Source organism: Balaenoptera physalus, assembly GCF_965194825.1.
Source record: "Balaenoptera physalus genome assembly, chromosome: 14".
Classification (NCBI taxonomy): Eukaryota; Metazoa; Chordata; class Mammalia; order Artiodactyla; family Balaenopteridae; genus Balaenoptera; species Balaenoptera physalus.
The window spans coordinates 29,759,952-29,774,470 of record NC_138893.1 but is presented as its reverse complement, the minus strand read 5'-3'; the positions used below and the strand labels follow the sequence as shown (position 1 = coordinate 29,774,470).

The window sequence follows — 14,519 nt, the reverse complement described above, 5'->3', positions numbered from 1 at the left end:
GGAAAAGCTGGTAAACGGGTGCCGCCGCTGCCGCCTTGGGAGGAGCCCGCACCGGGGTCTGAAGAAGAGAGCCGCGCGGCAGTGGATGGCGGTGGGTCTGGGCGTTTGACGCGTGCGCAGCGGCTGCGGGGGGAGGGAGGGCGGAGCCTCGGTGACAGCGGGGGGCTGATCCCGAGAGAGGGCTGCAAGCTGGGGCGGCGGGAGCCGTGAGCTGTCGACGGGCTGTCTTGGAGGCCAGGCCTGGTCAGAGCAGGGCCCTGCTGGGTCCTGGGCCAGCTCCTGCCCCTCCTCGCTCACCACGGCCCATCTCACGGAGGGGGCCCCGCCCAGCTCCTTGCTGATGTCTCGGGGGACTTTCTTCCCCGCTCACTGGTGCATCCAGGGACCGTTTCCCATTCCCCCTTCGGTTTTGACAGAAGTGTCCAGGGTCTGAGACCATTTATTCCAATTTACCTGCTTTATAGTAAAGTCATTGATGAGGTGGTGGTTATGTTCGTTGAGATTACAGTGCAAGGAGACGCAGTCGCTCTGATACAGTAAGTCCTGCAGGGTGTAGACCCTCTGCACGCCCAGGGACCGCTCTATCCCATCCTGCAAGTAGGGGTCATAAAATATGACGCTGAATCCAAAGGCCTTGGCTCGAACGGCAACCGCCTGCCCCGTGCGACCTGTGCAGAAAGAGAGCGTCCAGGTGAGCGAGGCCCCCGCCCCTCCTGCCGACGCTCGTCCCGAGGCCGGGACCTTGCGTGGTGCCCAGCCGCAGCCCTGCTGCCTCTAGCACTTCTGGCGGTTGGACCCAATCTGTGGTGGTGCTGGGAGAACCGAATGCCCAGGGCTTGGTGCCACCTGAGGCCAGCACTTCTCCCCAGGTCACTGGGGCCGGAGCCGGGCCAACGCTCCTGGGTGAGCAGGGCAGCGCTTATCACCTGTACTTGCTACCAGAGTAGTTGGTTTTTTTTCAAGTTCCTATTATGCACATTTTCAAGCACAGACATAACTAGAGAGAACAATCTAGAACTCCACGTGCCAGCTCCCAACCATCACCAGTATTATCTCCTTCCTATTTCTCCTTCCCCTACTTGTTTGCTTATACAGTGGGCTTCTTAACCTGAGCTTCATCTCTTTATTGCTCTCAAGTGTCGGACAGGGACTGTTCTCTTGTGTAATTGCCACTGGGTTTGCTCATGAACGGTGATCGAAACTGACCACTGCAGTCTGGCCTGAGCACCGATGGATGTGGGGAAGTGCTCTGGTTGAGAGGCGGGGCTCTGAGCACGCGTGGAGCGCGGGTCAGGCCTCCAACAAGTTAGAAAGCGACGTCGCCTAACAGGACGCGAAGGCTTCCCTGACTCCCGAGTGGCCGTCATTTGCGCAAACCCGCTGACCCCCATGGACGGCGCCTCTTGCTTCCCAGAGCAGTTTTCAGCTTGAACACAAAATGGTGTGAATGATACCTGGAGGGGCTGATTTGGGGAGAGCGCAGAATAAATCTGGCTCGAAAACCATTGCTCAAATGTGCAGGAGGAAGAAGGGAAGAAGGGAGGCGCGCGGGAGGGCAGTGGGGTGGCGGACCGCCTCCACCTCCTGCTGAACTGCAATCCAAACGGGCGGCACTTACACCACCGCCATGGTCTGGAGGCCAAGGTCTGATGAGGCCGTTCTGATCAGGAGGGACAGCTGCAGGGTCGCCCGCGGTCACACCCCTCGTGCCATCCCTCTTCAGTGTCACCACTTGGACATGGTGAGCCAGGAAGCACAGCCACACTGCAGACGAGCCAGCCCGACGGCAGGGGCGGGAAGAGCAGCAGTGACCCGAGGACCCCCCTCTGATGTACCCGAGGTTCGGAACCAAGCGCCCCACCACGCAGCGGCTGGGAGCTCACGGCCAACACCAGCACACTCGCCACCCCCCGCTTTGCCGGCCCTTAGCTGCTCTCCTTCCCCCCGCGTCCTAACACACTTTCACGGGAGATGGGGTCCCGGTGGCAGTGCCCGGGGCGGAGAGTCACAGCCAGTCACCAGAGCCTTCCCCATGGCTCTGCTTTTCATAAATTCACGAACCCTCATCTTTCCACTGGCTCCACTTCAGCCATGGGGTTTTTCTGACTAAATTTTGCAAGACCTGATGATGAACTCTCTTACTGACTTGATCAAAACCCAGCCTCAGAGAGGAGAACCCAATTGCCTTGGCCTTAAAAAAACATAAAATAAAAATACTGTGTCACTGTTGGCAGGCTTTCCCTTCAGATTTTTCATGCTTGTTCCCAACTCGGAGGCTGGCCTTGAGCAGTACCCACCACCGGCCCGGGCTGGGTTCAAGCTCACGACAACGCCCCGTCCAGGCCCGCGCACGGCAGCATGAACTGGGTTTGGCTGAACCTGCTCCACACTCCGGGCTCTGCTGCTGCTTCTCGGCCGAGTCTTAGGCAAGCGGAGGCTTTCAGCCCCTAACAGTCAGGGTGGCAGCAGGGGCGTGAGGCCACCTATGACTGTGCCGCCTCCTGCCTCAGCTCTGCCTACAGTTCTGCGAGGCTCCAGAGAGACCAGGAAAGGTGGCAAGGAAAAACCTAGTGTGCAGGGGGGCACTGGGACTGTGGCAGTGCTTGGCTTACAGTCTTGAGTAAACAGGGCTGGAATCACGGGACTGGCCTTCAAAAGATGGATGGCAAAAGGTACAGCCGAAGAAACGTCCCCCGTAAGAACTTGCTGTGATGGCTGCGGTCAGACGCCCTGGAAACAAGTGTTCTACCACGTGGCCGGGCCACTCGCAAGGTGAGGCTCTGCACCCTGGCTGGAGCCCACCTGAGGCCTGTGCATCGGCATAAGAAGGCACGTTGTTCTAAGAACCATCTCCAAGACCCACTTCCCAGAGCGCAGGGAAGCCCCGCGGGCACCAGCAGAGGGCGCTGCGGCTCACAGAGCACCAGCATTTCTGAGTCATTTTGTATCTTCCACTCCAGAAAAATGAAGACAGACTCTTTTGCGAAAGGATTAGCTCCCTGAGTGCGATCACCCCTGAAACCTGGGCTCTTAGCACTCAGACCCGGGTGCTGGAAAGATGTGCGCTGCTGGAAGCAGCCCAGCTCCTCCTACTTGTTCCAGCCGGTACCCGGGCCTCCTGGCCAGGAGCTTGTGGGACGAGGAGGCAGTGTGGCCGTCCCAGAGGTCCTGCACTCAGTCATTCGGAAACACAGAGCCCCGAGCTGACGGCTGACTGGCAGCTGGGGGGGCCTTCTGGGAGCCAAGCACTGCAGTCACAACGCGCCCCGGGTGCTTCCCGGCAGCAACCGTGCAACGCTCACTCCCAATTTACAGACTGGAAACTGAGACAGAGGGGTCGGGCCCTGTCCTCAAGGTCACAGAGCCAGCGAGCAGTGGGACTGAGACTCAGCAACGAGCAAGCCCGCCCCGCCGGCTCCCGTTTGCCGAGTCGGGGCTCGACCCGGGGCCCAGCGCTGCCAACAGCCATGGCAGGCAGCCTGCTTTCCACCGGGCACACCTCCTGCCGAGGAGCCTGCCCCAGGCGCTCCCAGGGCCGCCAGCTGGGTCACCGCGGAGGGAGGCCTCACCACGCCCCCTCTCTTGGGGGAGCTTCCCAAGCTGCTGACCTGACCGCGCCACCTCCTGGCGCAAAAATCCTTCAGTGACTCCTCACTGCCACCCCCGCCTGGCACCTCCAGCTGGGCCTTGCCCACTGCCTGGGTCTCCACTCAGCCACCGGCCCCTCCCCTCTGCCCGGGGCAGTTAGGGAGAACGGCGCCTTCCTGGGGGTGCCCACCCGCCGCATCCTCCCTACCCAGCCACGTCGGACCCACTCTTCCAGAAGCAGCCCAGATCTTACCTCCGGGCGAGTTCCCTGGTCAGTCTTGACCTCTGACCTCCCACCCCAGGCAGCTCAGCGAAGGGCAAGGGCCCTCCTCCGGCCCACGTGAGCTCCTCCCGCAGGCACGGCCGCTGCGCACCCCGACTTCCAGGGCCAGGCCTGCCTCCCCCAGGCGGTCCCTGCGGCGGCCCCGGCGGAGCAGGCGCACGTACCGAAGCCAATGAGGCCCAGCGTCTCCCCGCGGATGCGGGCTGCCCCCGAGGCAACCTCCCGGATCTGCTCGACGCTCTGCACCCGCGTGCCTTCCCGCAGCGCCTGGTACAGCCACGTGTTCCGCCGGTACAGGTTCAGGATGTGGCAGATGGTGGAGTCGGCCGTCTCTTCCACTGCCGCGGATGGGATGTTGCATACGGCGATCCCTGGAAACAAGAGCCAGGCACTGGGATGAGAACCCCAAGTTCTGTGGGGAAGCGCCAGGGCTCCCAGTGCACCCAGCTGAGGGGCAGGGGTGGCAAAGGCGGCCCATTCAGCCACGGACTATGTGTATGGCCCCAAGCAGGTGAGGGTCTCTGAGGCCTGCTTGTCACCTAGGGGACACAGCCCTCTGGCTCTGATGCCCAGGGACCTCCAGCCCCGTAGCCATCCCAGGAGGACTTCTGTCCGGGGCTTGGCTCACCCCCCAGCCCCCTGCTGACCCCATGTCCTGCCCACCCAGTGCTTCAGGCCCCACGTCCCTGGGAAGCGAGCAGTGGCCCAGCGCCAGGAAGCTAGCGTGTAGGGCCCCCTCCTGATGGTCTCTGGGGTCCAGGAGGCCAGAGGCTCTTTGCGATGCGACCTCCTGGATCCTCCTCCCAGGCCGGGGCTGGGGTAACGGAGACCGGCCTTGTGTTTTGTGGTATTTTAAGAGTCTAATGCGGGCTTCCCGGGTGGCGCAGTGGTTGAGAGTCTGCCTGCTAATGCAGGGCACACGGGTTCGAGCCCTGGTCTGGGAGGATCCCACATGCCACGGAGCAGCTGGGCCCGTGGGCCACAACTACTGAGCCTGCGCGTCTGGAGCCTGTGCCCCGCAACAGGAGGGGCCGCGATAGTGAGAGGTCTGTGCACCGCGATGAAGAGTGGCCCCCGCTTGCCGCAGCTAGAGAAAGCCCTCGCACGAACCGAAGACCCAACACAGCCAAAAATAAATAAATAAATAAAGTAGCTATAAAAATTAAAAACAAAAAAAAACAAAAACAAAAAACCAAACCAAACAAAACAAAAAAGAGTCTAATGCAATGAACATGTTATTACTTGTTTTCTTTTCTTTTTTTTTTTTTAAAAAAAGGCAAGACAGAAGAATTAGAAAGTAACACCTTCCAGGCCCGTGGGCTGCGACAGGACGGAGCCAGTGTCTGAATCCAGCCCCACATTTGCTCAGTGGACCCTGGTCACCCTCCCGCTCTGACAGAGAGACAACAGAGCAGACAGGTGCCCGCCCTGCTTTCTGAAAGAGCTTTCAGGGCTGAGAGCAGCCGGTGAAGATGATCCCTCAGGCTCTGTGTGAGGAAGAGAGGAAGGGCTAGAGTCTCCCAGCACCAGGAGGCCGGCGGCTGAGGACTGCAGGGAGAACCGCCCCAAGTCTCAGGCAGGAAGGGCCCTGGCTCTGACCTTCCTCAGTGGGAGGGTGTTTTGGGGAAGAATGTTTGCCAGATGTGGGAGGGGCAGGCACACAGAGGGCCAGCGGGCCTAGATCCAGCCCCGTTCCCCTGGCGAGGCCTGGGGTCCGCCAGTCAAGCAGCATTCCAAGGAGGGTCACAGGTGTCCAGGGAGCATGTTGGCCCAGCTCAAAACGTCCCTTTTGGGACCCCAGGAGTCACAGCCAGGGATGCAGGGCCAGGCCACCTGTCAGGCGCCTGCATTCCTCTATCTTCTCGGGTCAGAGAGCACTTGCAGCTCCACCAGACAGAAAACGGGACCAAATGCGTGGAGCACCCCTTCCTAGCGGCTGTGTCGCCACCCACGAGGGCTGCCCTGAGGTCCAGGGTCTCAGTGACCCCTTCGGGAGGACAGACAGCCCCCAGGGTGAAAGCATCCATGTGCTGCCCCAGCTGCCGGGGGATGAGGTTTTGAGATCCAGGCCGACAAACCTTCCACGAGCTGCAAGTCAGTCGTCTTGCAGCACCCACTTCATTTGAAATAACCAAGCACAGGATCTGGGGCTAGACTAGAAGTCAGGATTACTGCAGTCTGGAGAGACGGAGGCAGATGCCAGAGGTATAAGAAAATCTTTTGGCAGCTGGGACAATTTCCATTCCTCGTGGGGCTTGATCTGTTCTGCCTGAAGCCCAGGGGGAAGGTCCAGCAGAAGAACAGCCGAGTGTGGACCTTCTGCTGCAGACGCAGCCAACTGCCCAGGCCCAGGGGCCCCCCTGCGCCCTGGGAGGTGGGACGAGATGTGATGAGGCTGGAGGAGAGAATCTGTGCGTCCACGAGAGAGAAAGCACCGCACCAGCCCGCCCAGGGGACGAGGGACTGCAGTGGGGCCATCTCTCCGCCTTCGCACTAGAACTTTGAAATTTAGCTCCTTGGCTCTTGTGCCTGTATGGAGAGCCCAAGGCCAAGGTCTGGGAAAGCGGATACATGGGCTTGGGGTGCCCCAAGGCCTGGGAAAGAGGATACATGGGCTTGGGGTGCCCCAAGGCCTGGGAGGAGGTGCTGCTGGCATCCCCTGAGACCTCCTGCCCTGATGGCCGAAACTCTAAAGCCTTGACCACCCTCTTGAGGGGAAACTCCTTCTAATCTGTTCTTCATACCTTCAGGGTGATTCTCCAAATGCCATCAGGACAAGCTGCTGGCACCCACAGAGCAAGACTGCAGCCCCCGTGGACCCGAAGTCCGAGCCCAAGAGCTGAGCTGCTTGTCCCCTCAGCTGATGCTTTTGCTCTTTGCTCTATCGCCTTCTGAACTGGACCAGGCTGGACAGCAGGTTAACGAGCTTGGCCAGAAAGGCTCACAGAGTGACAGTGCTTGGCGCTCGGTCTGGGCCCTAGCTCCCTCCAGCAGCCTTCCAACCTCCCACGGCTTCCTCCTGGATCCTGGGGTGACACTACAGATGGGAAGGATCCCCCCCTACTTGCCCAGGCGCTGTTCTCGCCTGCGGCGGGCGGCCCAGAGCCCCTCCCTGCTCTGAACAGGAAGCACCTCGCCCATCGTGTCAGGGCCGGAGGCGAGGTGCCCTGGGCCCCGAAGCCTTCAGGAATGGGCTCCAGGGAACGCTGGAGGGGAGCTGCCCTCCCGGGAACACGCGCCGTGGGCCCGGACGTCATCAGGAGGGGCAGAGACCTGAGCTGCCTGCTCTTCTGTCCTCATTACAGCTCAGCTGACCGAGTGAGCTGCGAAGTGCATCTGGAGACAAAGGACAGCTGGACAGGGGCCCATTTTCCTTCTGCAGAGTCCACATTTGAAAACTGCCTTCAAAACGGCCCAGCAGATGTCCCCGAAGCAGCTCCCTTATCAGATTGGACCAGGATCAACGAAAAGGCCACCGTGGACATGCCGTTTACATCTTTCAACATCGCAGGCCCCCGGCTGGCCTCTGTGGGGGGACTCTGGGGACACGGCCGCCCCACCCAGGCCGTGGGTCTGCCCGCGAGGCAGCTTCTACAACTGCGGAGATGGGACATTCCCTCGCGGGCACCTCCCATCCCATCTCCCCCCTCCCCCGCCCCCCAGAGAGAAGTGGCTGGGTCCTGGCAAGGAAGCCCAATGTCGCACACACTGCGGGTGGCGGTGTCACGAGGGGCAGATGCTGCAGAGACGGAGGTAGGTGAAGGGAAAGGATTGGGAGTCACCGGGGGTGTCGAGCCACATTCTCTGTCTCTGCTCGAACTTGGGATTTCAGCCCTATCAAGAGCACAAAGAACGTTTGTCTTCAAACAAATACATTCTTCCTGGTGCCGGGGAAAACTGGAAAGCTGTAGTTTACAGTAGACGTGCTTCTGAAGACTCGCATCCTCCCAAGTTCCTCCGTGGCGACAAAGCGGGGCTCAGAGTGATGCTGAGGCTGGAAGCAAAGGCTTGGGGTGCACGTGGGAAGCCACCGCTGTCATAACCCCTCCTCCTCTTGTACAGGCTCAAGCGACCCCCCAAGGAAGGGGGTGAGACAAAGGAGACTGGCCAGGGGTGACCCAGAAAAACCAGGATCCATCTTCTGAGCCACCTCTGCACAGCACTCCACTCGGGACAGGGGAGGGGAAGAACAGCACCTGCGGGGCAATGACCACCTCCTGCCTTATCCTTGGGCTTCACCCGGGAGGCAAGCCCAACCTGCCGAAGCCACCACTCCCAGGCCACCTGCCGCTCTGCAGAGCAGCCCGGCACCATCACGAAGAATCAGACCAGACCCAGCGCCACTCAGTACAGGCCCCCCGAGGGGGGCCTGGTTCCCCCCACCGCACGCGCCCACAAGACTTACCCCGTGGTTCAGGAACTGGGTGCAGCCCCGGTGCAAGCAGGGGAACTAACTGCTAAAACAAATCCGCAGCCCTCACTCAAGCCCCCGGGCTGGGACCTCAAGGGGTGGGAGGGAGGCCGCAGCCCACTGGGGTGCCCTGGGCTGAAGCAGCAGCAGGCGGGTGGGTGTCTGTGGGCTGCGGCGGAACCGTCACACCACATGCTTGTGGGTGTTCACACACAGGTATGGTGCTGAGCTGACCGGGCAAGGCACTGCATACACCTGGCCTGCTTTTGGAGCACTGGCTCCGTAGGGGCTGAGAAGCTGGCTTGGGGCGGGAGCAGGCAGGGGCATAGAGGCCTGGGTTCCTGACCATTTTGAGGTACCCCTTCTCAGCCTCATGGCTGCAGGGCACCGGGCAGATCACAGCCCCACGCACTGGGTGCAGGGCCGGCATGTTTCAAAGACAACAAGGACAGTCACCAGAGAGGGGCTGGTCTAGAAGGAGCCTTCTGGCCCCTCCAAAGACAGCAGGGCAGCCTGGGGACTCCTGCTGTCAAAGCGTGGCCCCTTGAGCCTCTGCAAATGCTCCACGCACTCAGAGCCCATGCCAGGTGCTGGGACAGGGAGGCCGCCACGCCAAGGCCCCCCCTCAGGGCGCCTGCAGCCCGGGGTCTGGAAAGCGGCCGGGAGCCCTGCCTTTGGGGGTCCATCTGCTGCCTCTGCTCTTCTTTGGCAGGAGGGGCTGTGCAGTGGTCCACCTGCACTGGCCCTGACCTAGGAAGGTTCCTGTGTGGACAGCAGCCCTTGGGGAGACAGCGCCATCCCAGGACTGGAGGAGACCCAGAAACCCTGAGCTGTGCACCCAGCACAAGTAATTTCCGGTTGATGGGTCCTGGCCAGTCAGCACAGAGGTGTGGCCACGCACCATCCCCTCTGCAGGGAAGGACCTGTGGCTTGTCTGGCTTAGCATCCTTCCCAAGTGACACAGCCCGGCCCAGCCCCACAGGTCCCAAGGTGGGTGGGGCCTCTGAACCCAGCAGGACGCTTCTACCTGTGTATTTGGAGGTGTGCCTGGCTAGGTTCCCTGTGAAACCAGCCCCCCTCCTCCAGCCGGGAGCAGGCACTGTGTGCCCTCTGTCCCGGCTTGCCTCTGCCCCAGCAGGCGCTTACTGGGCACTCACTGGGCACCCGCCAGGCACTTACCGAGCTCGCCTGCAGCCTTGATGTCGACGTTGTCGTAGCCGCTGCCTATCCGCACGATCACTCTCAGGGCCTTGAACTTCTCCAGGTCCTCCCTGGTGAGGGTGATGGTGTGGTACATCATGGCGCCGACAGCCTCATTTAACACCTGTGACGGGGCGAGCAGAGCACAGGTTGGAGGCCCCCACTGCCCTTGAACACGCAGGAGAGGATTGCAGCGGGAAAGCAGCCGGCCAGGACGCGGCCTGGGTGTTGACAGCTTCCCGCAGGCTGTGCTCAGGGGCCCGCTTGGTGACGCCAGGGGGATGGGGGGAGTGGAGGCGTGGCCAGGGAGGCCCACGGAGGTGAGAGGGACTGGCCAGCAGGGACCTGAGGGTGGAAAGGCGGGGGACCCGTCAGGGCGGCGGCGGCACCAAGCACTTGCTCGCGGAATGCCAGCGGCTGCCACCCGACCTGGGGGGGCCAGGGCGGCGGGCGGGGTGAGGAGGGGGCCCACCTTCTCGTGGATCTCCTGAGTGGACTGTGCGTCACAGAAGGCCACGGTGGCCAGGTCCTTCAGGATGGGCATCTCCACGGTGCAGTCTCTGCCGTCGAGCAGCGCCACCAGGGGGCGCGGGTGCAGGGGGCCGTTCATGATCTGGGGGCGGATACCTGGGAGGTGGGGACAGGACGGGAGGGGTGGGTGAGGGAAGCGGCCCGCCCCACACACGGCGGGACCGCGCAGCGAGGGGCTGGGCCTCCCGCACTGGCCGTGCTTCCCAGTGAGGTACTGCGCCCCGCCGTCCATGTGCCTCCCTCCGGGGAGGATTCTGGGACAAGCCAAGGAGACCGAGCGGCAACATCTGTGCAGCCCCCTTGCCGCAGGAGCTGAGATGCCTCCATTCGCGAGCACACACGTAGCCAACAGGCAGCGCCGCGGCGCAAGCTCTACCGCCACGTGGGACTCGGGCCCAGGAACCCGGGCAGGCCCGCACCTGCCTCTGCCACCAGGGCCAGCACAGTGGCTACCCGTATGCCGCTAGACCACCAAGGCCCAGAGGCCTCTGGGACGCAGGAGGGGCCTGGCCCACGGCTGCCCAGGCTGCAGCAGGCTCCGCCCCTCGGCCCCTCCCTCCGCTGTGCCTCCCTGTTCCCACTGCCCTTCCACACACGCGCCAGAGGGTCCAAGATGAAATGGGACACAGTGAGGCACCAGCACCTCATGGGAGCTTCCTGGAGGAAACCCCTGGGGGACAGGCGCCCTGGGCACGGCTCAGGGGCCCTCTCACCTGCTCCAGGTGAGGAGAGGAAGCCAGTCCAAGATGCTGGAGAAGGTGTGCGTGTGAGGCCAAGCGGCTTGCCGGGGACTCAAAAGACCAAACGGAATTTCCCAAAGGACCACCAAGTAAGCATGTTTGTCAGCAGCCTAGACCAGCCAGGGCCGTCTCATGTGTTGGTGCTTCTGATGGAGACAAAGGATGCTCGACCGCACAGCTCGGGGGGCACAGGCCGGGGGTGGGCCTCCCTACACGCTGCCTAAGTGCTGGTTCTCCAGCCCAGCGCAGCTGCAGCGCCTCCAACCCAGACGAGGGAGGCGTGTCCGCCCTCCGCCACGGGTACCCGTCACAAGGGGCACACGAGCGGCACACGCACCAGCCCAGGGCAATTCGCCCTCTCCACAAAACCATTCCTTTCAAATTCGCATGGCAAGGTCTTGGATTTTGGCCCCGATGTTGAGTCACCATGACCCCCCCGCCCTGGGCATGGGAGAAACACCCCTGGGCTTCGGGAGATACCGCAGCACTGAGGTGGCCAGGACAGGGCACCTCCCGTTTTCTCATCAAATCACAAGTGTTTGACGTCACAGAGCACAAGTCACAACAAGACAGCTTTCCATGCATCTGAGGTTTTCAGATGTTCATATGAACTCTGATCGTGGCCACTGCACCAGGCCCGGCTCAGACCATCTTGTCTCCTTCCCCACACACAGAATCTATTTATCCTCTCCTCTGGTGGCCATCTTGGCCACTGGGCTTGATCGGGCTCCTGCAGGCCAAAGCGGGAGCCGCTGGCACGCTTGTCTGTGGGACCGCTGCCTCCCAGCTCAGAACGGCTGGCGGGGGCTCCCCTCCTGGCAGCCCCGAGACTGGGTGGGGCCCCTCCTTAGCCACCAGGGCTCGGGACCCAGTCAGCCACACGCTTGGGCTAGATGCTCAAAGAGGAGCCCCCCGTCTGGTGCTGTGGCCACAGTGCCACTGGCGCTGCACAGGGCAGGGGGTGGGCATCCCGCATGCCCACACGACCGCCGGCCCAGACGGCGCTCCCACGCCACAGCTGCAGCATCGGGGGACAATCACCTCTTTGAATACGGAGCAGAGAAGAGGCTTCTGTCCTGGTCTCAGAAGAACAGGCTGGGGTGACCAGGGGGGAGCAGGCCACCTCTGGGCGGCCCCGGGCTGGGCCTCGCAGGCGATCATGGTCCCTCCCAGCCCGTGAGCGGCAGCCAAAGCCCTTCTGCCTCCTCAGGACCTGGATCCCCAAGCGAAGCTGAGCCTCAACATTCTCTGTCCTGAGTGGGAACAGGGATCCCCTACCCCGCATCCTCACCAGCCCTCAACTCACAGGGCAGGCGGGGAGCAGGCACCAAGCTGGCTGGCTGTTGGGGGGCTCGCGAGTGCCCTACTAGCATCCTGCTTTGCCCAACTGACAGGTCCACGAGAGCCGAGGTGTTGTGTGCAGATGGGGAGAAGGTTCCCCCAAAGACCAAGGCTGACAGCTTCAGACAGGAGCCCCAGAGACCCCGCGGAGGGAGAAGGGGGGGAGCAGTAATTTCGCATGGGTCCCACACCTTCTCACTTCACCCTTGAGATAGCACCACCGTCCCCCTTAGAGAAGAGGAAACGGAGGCACAAGGTGGAAAGTACTTCACCGGAGGAAGCAGCTGGAAGGTGCAGTGGCTGTGCCAACTCGGGGTCCACACACAAAAGCTCCTACGCCTGCCCTCTCTGCCAAGTGAGATGGCCACACCCCCAAGGACCCATTCTCCTCCTCCAGAGTCTGCCCCCGCCCCACACGCCTCCTACGGAGCCCAAGGTTGGGCTCCTGCAGGACCCCGTGAGCAGATGTGCTCACTTGCCCCGGGCTGCCCCTCCCACAGGGTGAAGAACACCCCGACTTCACACTGGGGGTTGCTGGCAGGAGGGTTAATCAGACAACGTTTTTAAAGTTCATGATCACGACTGGAAATCCGAGTTGTTAATTAAAAAGCAACCACATGGGAAAACGACAGTGGGCACAAGGCAGGCGTCTGGAGAGGCTGAGGGGCCATCACCACAACATGTCCATCCACAGCATCAATGCATGCATCCCGTTACCTGGGAAACAAACTCGGGGTTGCCTAGCGCTCGCCTCCCTCCCCCACTTGGGTCGCCTTTCTCTTTGGCGAAACCCACCCTTTGCCCTCGTTCAGGCTGGGCATGCAGAATGCAGCTGAGGCTGGTCCACAAGACCCCAAGCTTCCTGAGGCCCGAGGCTTGGATACCGGCTGCAGGCTCTTTATGGTAAGGCAGGAGATGGAGATACAACAGGGACCGTGCTGCTCAGAGGTGCTCAGGCTGGGGAAGGATGCTGAGTGGGGACAGCTGGGTGGGTGGTGGGAGTGGGCGAGATTTACAGGTGTTTTGCATGAGGTGCAGGGACCATAGTGTGGGCCTGCTGAGGATCAGGCTTTACGGGGACCACGTGAGACCCCCCAGCACTGAGGATGAGAGACAGCTTAGCCAGGTCACTGCCAAGGTCTGCTTCTACAAAGAAAGAGGCCATACCGTATACACATGCTCCTTCGGTTCCAGAAGGGACTAAGCCACCTGCACACCTTGGAATCCAATTACTTTCAAGCCACCGTGCCCAGTACCCTCTGTCCCTACAGTTTTGCTGGAGTCGGGGGCAGAGGTACCCAGAAGACCCCAGGAAATGCTGGGAAGATGAAGTTGCAATTAGACTTTTTATCTCACCTCACGTTAATCGACATCCTTCAGTGCTTCTAACAATTTGAAAAAAGTTTAGTGTATTAGAACAGAATTGACACATTATGGATTAAGAGCTGTATGTATTAAGATGGCAAATGACCCTTTCAGAGACTACGGAAAATGGGGTACCAACTCAGGGGCTGGCTCTCAGGCTGGAGGGAGAAGCCCTATTTCCTCTATGGTCAAGGGAATTTAGGGGAGAAAGGCAAGGCACAACGTTTCATGAGAAGTCATGAAAAACGGGTCTGTGATCAAAAGCTAGGCTACCAACTACTAGACACTGCTAGGACCCCAAGAAACAAGCCCCACAAACTCCAAGACTGATAAGAATCACACAACGCTGATTGATCTTATTCCCATTTTACAGTCAAGGAGACAAGCTAAGGGAACAAGGAGAACTGCCTCAAATAGCACCAGGGACCCCGCAGAGTCCGAGGAAAACACCTGCCGATGAGGGTCAGAGGGTCCTGGTGGCCCTGTAGTCAAAATGACCATTCCCTTTCTACAATCCCCTTTCCATGATGAACTCGGTCTATCCATTTCAGAATAATTCCAGCTGCAACTGGACACACCTAGGAAAGTGTACCAGTGCACTGCTTTCAACAACTTGTCCAGCATTAACTTTGCAGGGCAGAGAGCTCAGCGAACTCCCCTGATGTCAATTACTTGCTGGTTTCAGGCTCGCTTTGGCACAAGCAGGGACGCAGAGCCCCAGCTCGGGGCCAGCTCTGACGTCTGCCCCTGGACCCGGTATTGCTTAGAGCTGCAGCTGCACACAAATAATTGTGCAATTAGACACACTCAGTGGAAAACAAAGATGACGCCGGGCTGAGATGCCGGAGTTTTGTTAAGAGTGGCCAGCGGTCCAGTGAATGCCAAGTGCAAAGCCCTCGTGAATTCCAAGGCGGAAAGGGGTGGGCCCCAGGGAGGACTTCGGTAACTTTCTGGCCACCCAGCCTTGATGCCACCTTATTTGGATAACAGCACCATATTTCATCTTGGAACTGCTCCTTCCCCAGGCGACACAGGCTGAAAGGGCTGCTGTTGGCCAAAA

At 60.7% G+C, this 14,519-nt stretch overlaps 1 protein-coding gene across 8 annotated transcripts in view; it reads right to left on the bottom strand.

Moving 5' to 3' along the window:
- CTBP2 (C-terminal binding protein 2) overlaps nt 1-14,519 on the bottom strand; it is a 164,471-nt gene that overhangs the window by 4,088 nt on the left and 145,864 nt on the right. For 7 of the 8 annotated variants that reach the window (XM_082423066.1, XM_082423063.1, XM_082423060.1 and 4 more), the window contains 4 exons: nt 9,955-10,109; nt 9,462-9,606; nt 4,036-4,242; nt 454-668 (listed from right to left, as the gene is read on the bottom strand). In XM_082423066.1, the coding sequence (XP_082279192.1) occupies nt 454-668; nt 4,036-4,242; nt 9,462-9,606; nt 9,955-10,092 (705 nt within the window). In that variant the 5' untranslated portion in view covers nt 10,093-10,109. Of the gene's footprint in view, nt 1-453; nt 669-4,035; nt 4,243-9,461; nt 9,607-9,954; nt 10,110-10,726; nt 10,900-14,519 lie in introns of all 8 variants that reach the window. The other variant, XM_082423064.1, reaches the window with a different exon arrangement.